General features: G+C 40.6%; 1 protein-coding gene across 1 annotated transcript; it reads left to right on the forward strand.

Annotated features, from left to right (window-relative positions):
* Positions 1-246: 246 nt before the first annotated feature.
* Positions 247-4,601, forward strand: LOC133736271 (bZIP transcription factor 29). Its single transcript, XM_062163711.1, has 5 exons — positions 247-582; positions 716-2,170; positions 2,253-2,385; positions 2,470-2,554; positions 4,072-4,601. The coding sequence occupies exons 2-5, from the start codon at positions 879-881 to the stop codon at positions 4,326-4,328; spliced, it is 1,767 nt and encodes a 588-aa protein (XP_062019695.1). The 5' UTR covers positions 247-582; positions 716-878; the 3' UTR covers positions 4,329-4,601.
* The last annotated feature ends 626 nt before the right edge of the window (positions 4,602-5,227 follow it).

Consider the following 5,227-nt stretch of genomic DNA (forward strand, 5'->3'; position numbering starts at 1 on the left):
TAGCAAATAAAAACAACTGTATACGCGCTTTGACGCACGTGAAGCGGTGGAGGGGAATTTTCCCAAAAAAGGGAAAAGAATTGAAAAAAATAATTGAATGCGAATTTGGTTGGGAGGCATATTATTTCCTTGCTATATAAGCTGCGGTGACATAGGAAGGGAGCCAAATGAGGTCGGAATGAAATTGAAATGCACCCGAAATGCAACGAAAATTGTTTAATAAATTCACGCGTCGGAGTATTGTTGTTGTTGTTGTAGTAGTAGTAGTAGAAGGGGGAGAGTATTTAGTAGTAGCGGGCATGAAATCCGTGTAATAGTTTTTACTCGCTTGCTTCTGCTTGCTAGCTTTCGTCTTCGTCTTCGAGAGAGAGAGAAAGAGACACAAAAACAAAAGCGCGACGATTTAGAGAGAGAGAGAGAGAGAGACGCTTACTTTCCTTCGTCATTTCCGCCACTAAATAATTGAGAGAACCTCCTCCTCCATTTCTGGCGTTGATTTTTGACGCACCGTCTGCCGACTTTTATATTGCTTGCGCTTCCACCCACCCAGCCATTGCTGCACTGACGATCACCGCCTACAAGGTACGCTAATGGGATTGTTTGTTTTTAAAGAATTTGTAATTGGTTTTCTTGTTTTTGTTGGAAATGTTCACTGTTTTAAAGATTTTATGGGATTGATTTTTTTTTTTTTTTTTTTTTTTTTGTTGGTGTGCAGATTTTGGGTGTGTTGTGTTGTTTGAGTTCTGGGTAAGGAGTGAAGTGGGTTGAGCTTAGATTGTGTTATTGAGAGGTTTTTTGGAGGTGGGGTTTGATAAAGATTGAAGCTTTTTTTTTTTTTGGAAAGAAAATTTCATTGTTGTTGGCGGTGTGGGATTAAAATGGGTGACACTGAAGAAGCTAATAGTGATATGATGCAAAGGCTTCAATCTTCCTTTGGAACATCTTCATCATCAATTCTGAAACAGCCTTTGTCTATGGACCAACTCAACATACCCCAATTCAACACTTCACAAATTCGCTCACGCCATTTTGCGCAGAGCTTTACTGGGGATAGCAGCAAGAGATCGGGGATACCACCCTCACACCCAAACCACATCCCACCACTTTCGCCTTATTCTCAGATCCCGGTGGCAAGGCCGATTAACCAGACAATGGGTTCACAGAATTTTAGCCCAGGAGGACCACCCACCCATTCGCGATCATTGTCTCAACCAGCCTTCTTTTCCCTTGATTCACTGCCCCCATTAAGCCCATCCCCCTATCGTGAATCCCCATCCACCTCCATGTCTGAGTCAGTGTCTGTGGATGTGTCAATGGAGGATAGGGATGCAAGTTCACATTCCCTGCTGCCCCCATCGCCTTTTTCCAGGGGTAATTTCTCGAGGGTCGGTGAGACTTTGCCCCCTCGTAAAGCTCATAGGAGGTCTAATAGCGATATACCATTTGGGTTTTCTACTATGATGCAACAACAATCTCTACCCCCCATTGCTCCCGTGAGGGGTTCGGGTGGTTTGGACCTGTCAATGTCTGGTGCAGAAAATTCAGGGATGGTTAAGCCAGCTCAGTTGGTTAAAAAGGAATCTAGTTGGGAAAGAGCTGGCGATAACAATGCGGAAGGGACGGGTGAGAGGAAGTCTGAAGGGGAAGTAGTGGATGATTTGTTTTCTGCATATATGAATTTGGATAGCATTGATGCTTTGAACTCTTCGGGGACGGATGACAAGAATGGTAATGAGAATCGTGAGGATATGGACAGTAGTAGAGCAAGTGGGACTAAGACAAATTGTGACAGCAGTGATAATGAAGTGGAAAGCAGTGTTAATGAAAGTGGAGGCATGCATAGACCGGGACTGAATATTATGACTGATATGAGGGAAGGGATTAAAAGGAGTGCGGGGGGAGATATTGCACCGACCACTCGACACTTCAGAAGCGTCTCCATGGACAGTTTTATGGGTAAGCTGCAATTTGGTGATGAGTCACCTAAACTACCGCCTTCACCAGGAACTCGGCCAGGACAACTTTCCCCCAGCAATTCAATTGATACGAATTCAAATGCCTTTAGCTTGGAATTTGGAAACGGTGAGTTCAGTGGGGCTGAAATGAAGAAAATTATGGCTAATGAAAAGCTTGCCGAGATTGCAATGGCCGATCCAAAGCGTGCAAAAAGGTATTGCATCTTCATCTTCTAATGGTTGACCATGGTCTACAAGATAAATTACCTGCAATTCTAACAATGAATCTCTTTGTAGGATATTGGCAAATCGTCAATCAGCTGCCCGTTCCAAAGAACGGAAGATGCGCTACATTTCAGAGTTGGAACACAAGGTTCAGACTCTACAGACAGAAGCCACAACACTGTCTGCACAGCTTACACTATTACAGGTGGGGATTTGTACTGCAGTAATTTTGTTTACTCTTTCAAATTCTCTTGCTATATTGATTTTGTCTTATTTTGGTTGCCTGCAGAGAGATTCTGTTGGTCTCAGTAACCAGAATAATGAGTTGAAGTTTCGCCTTCAAGCTATGGAACAACAGGCTCAACTCAGAGATGGTATGTATCAACTTCTTTTAGATTTTCATATATTAGGTTATTCAGTTCATATGTAGAAAACATGCATGTGGATTTATCAACATATTCAGTCATTTTTGTTTCATCACTAATCGAGGTTCTATTTTTAATTCATACTGATAATCTGATAGTTGGTGGATTGGTGGTTGCTTCCTCAGTTAATTCCCCTTCACCTAATCCAAAATGATAGCAAATTATATTAGTTTGTCCATGAGAATTTCTTTGTAGTTATCCGTAAGAATCCATTCTCATACATTGTTTGAGAAGTTTGCAAATAGTTAGTGTGGGTTTTGACTTGCTTGATAAAACAATAGTTCAGGAATTTAAAAGCTTTTATAATAACTGGATACATGGTCTGATTAGAAATTCCCAGAAGTTCTATTCTATAAAAGCAGGAATTATAGTACGTCACCTGAGGAAAGAACTTGCTGTCTTTTCAAGTTGGAACTTGGAGTCTTTGGACAAACTGATGGGAGTCTGAATTTTGAAAAGAGTAGTTTTGAAACTCCTTTCACTTTTTTTGAACTTGTAGAAATAAATGTGGGAAGAGGTTTTTACTAATCTAGGCTTCCGATGCTTATATACTAGTTAAACAGTGTTATACTTTGCAGTAGAAGGAGGATTGCCCGGATTATTTTGGTCATAGGGTTAAGGAATATAGGTGCTTGAGCAACTGGATTGGTTGGTTAGCAAACTCCACCTAGTGTTTTAGATACCATTGGAAGCTCTAATGTGTAAAGCTTTCTGTGAACAATCCTTCAGTGTTTATAAGCACCGACTAACCTTGGCCAGCTCTCTCCCACTCAATTTACACAATACATTTTCACGCACACCCAGTGTTAGATACAAATAAGAGTTTTAAAATTAAGATTTTATATGTGCTGACAATAGACCTAAACTGTATTCAATTTGGTTATCTAAAATGTTCTCCTGCTCTATTCTTTTTTCTTTTTCTTTTCGTCTCCAATAATGGAAAACAAGATTGAACATCTTTAAGTCAACTGTTTTTCCTAGAACTGAAGGAGGAGGTGAATGCTTTTAAAATTAAAGCAAAGGAGAACAAAGTAGTAGCTAGGTGATCTAAAATGCAATTTTTATAGTGAACATTTTTCAGATGGAGAAAGGTAAATCTGAAATAGACAAGCATATAGTGGTTTAGGAGGCAGTTGGTCCTGCTCCACTTTATGGTATTTGTTGCAGTATAGGTGTACAAATTGGTTGGTCATAATAGTCCACATAGTGTTCTAGATACCAAGGGATATATTAATCACATGAGTACATAACATTTTTAAGTTCTATGTTTGAGGTGATGATTACTTGCATTTAGGAACACCAAAAACAAAATTATAGGTGCTTCAAACGTTGTCCTCCATTTTATTTTGGATCTGCCGTCACCATTACCTTTCCCAATGCATCAATGCTATGATTGCTATCTATGGTTCATTCCCTGTTATGGTAAATTTAGAGTGCTTAAAGATGCTGCTTGATGAATATGACAGCTCTAAATGAAGCCCTAACATCAGAGGTCCAACGTTTGAAGCTTGCTACAACAGATCTGAATGCGGATTCTCGCCCTTCTAAGAGCATGATTAACGCCCAGAGGTTCCAGCTCCAGCAGCAGTCACCGCAGACTCAGTTCAACCTACATCAGCAGCAGCAGCAGCAGCAACAACAGCAGCAGCAACAGCAGCAGCAGACACCTCAGCAACTGCAGCAGAATGGCACAACAACCTCAAAGCCTGAGTCAAATCAATAGACCAGACCTGGAGGGACGGTTGCTGTCTGGCTTTGAATCTTTATCAATTTCCGGCTTTTAATATATAGTTGTTACTCTCGATGCATTCATTCATTAGTTCGTCTCCTACAAAGTCACTAAGGCGTGGTAATCATAAATTCAACCTGCATTGGTTGCAAGGATTGTGTTATGAGGTCGTATACAAAGTTATATTGTTATTACTTGTGTTTTTTCTATTTGATTCCGGTAGATATTGGAATTTCATCTTTGTTTAATCAATTTAAATTTACTCAATATGATTGGCTGTTCTTTTTCGCTCTCAAGCCACGTTTCATATTATTTACTGTAATCTGCCCGAACAAGATGAATTGAGGCCTCCTTAACGTTTATATCAAACCACTCTTTAGCAGCAACCAGCTAAAGAGAATTGTGAAGAATCATCTAGACTCTCAGTATGACAGGTTGGAGTAAATATTTTCTGGGGTTTCTCCTCTTCCACAGAGAATTGTGAAGAAACATATGGACTCCCAGTATAGCAGATGGATGGTTCAGTCAACCCTAGATGATTGTTTACTCCAGGATATTGGTATTACTGGGACTCTGTTCACTTGACATAACTCGAAGACTCAATGACAGGGTTGTTGCTACTCGAAATTGGCTAGGGACCTTCAGGGCGGCTAAGGTGATTCACCTTTCCCCTCTCTGCTCCGATCATTTGCCTGTTTCTTGTGGAGGCAAAGGTTTTGCCTCCTGTTTGCTTTTTTGGATCATCGTTCTAGGTTCCGGTTTGGGAGGTCTCTTGTGAGGAGGCTATTCGACAAAGCTGGCAGATGGACAGGGTTGGAACTTAGCCTCCCTTTTTTTTTTTTTTGTGGGGAAGATGATGAACACAAGAATAGGGCTTTCTAATTGGAAGAGAG

This window comes from Rosa rugosa, chromosome 3, assembly GCF_958449725.1.
Source record: "Rosa rugosa chromosome 3, drRosRugo1.1, whole genome shotgun sequence".
In the NCBI taxonomy this organism is placed as follows: domain Eukaryota; kingdom Viridiplantae; phylum Streptophyta; class Magnoliopsida; order Rosales; family Rosaceae; genus Rosa; species Rosa rugosa.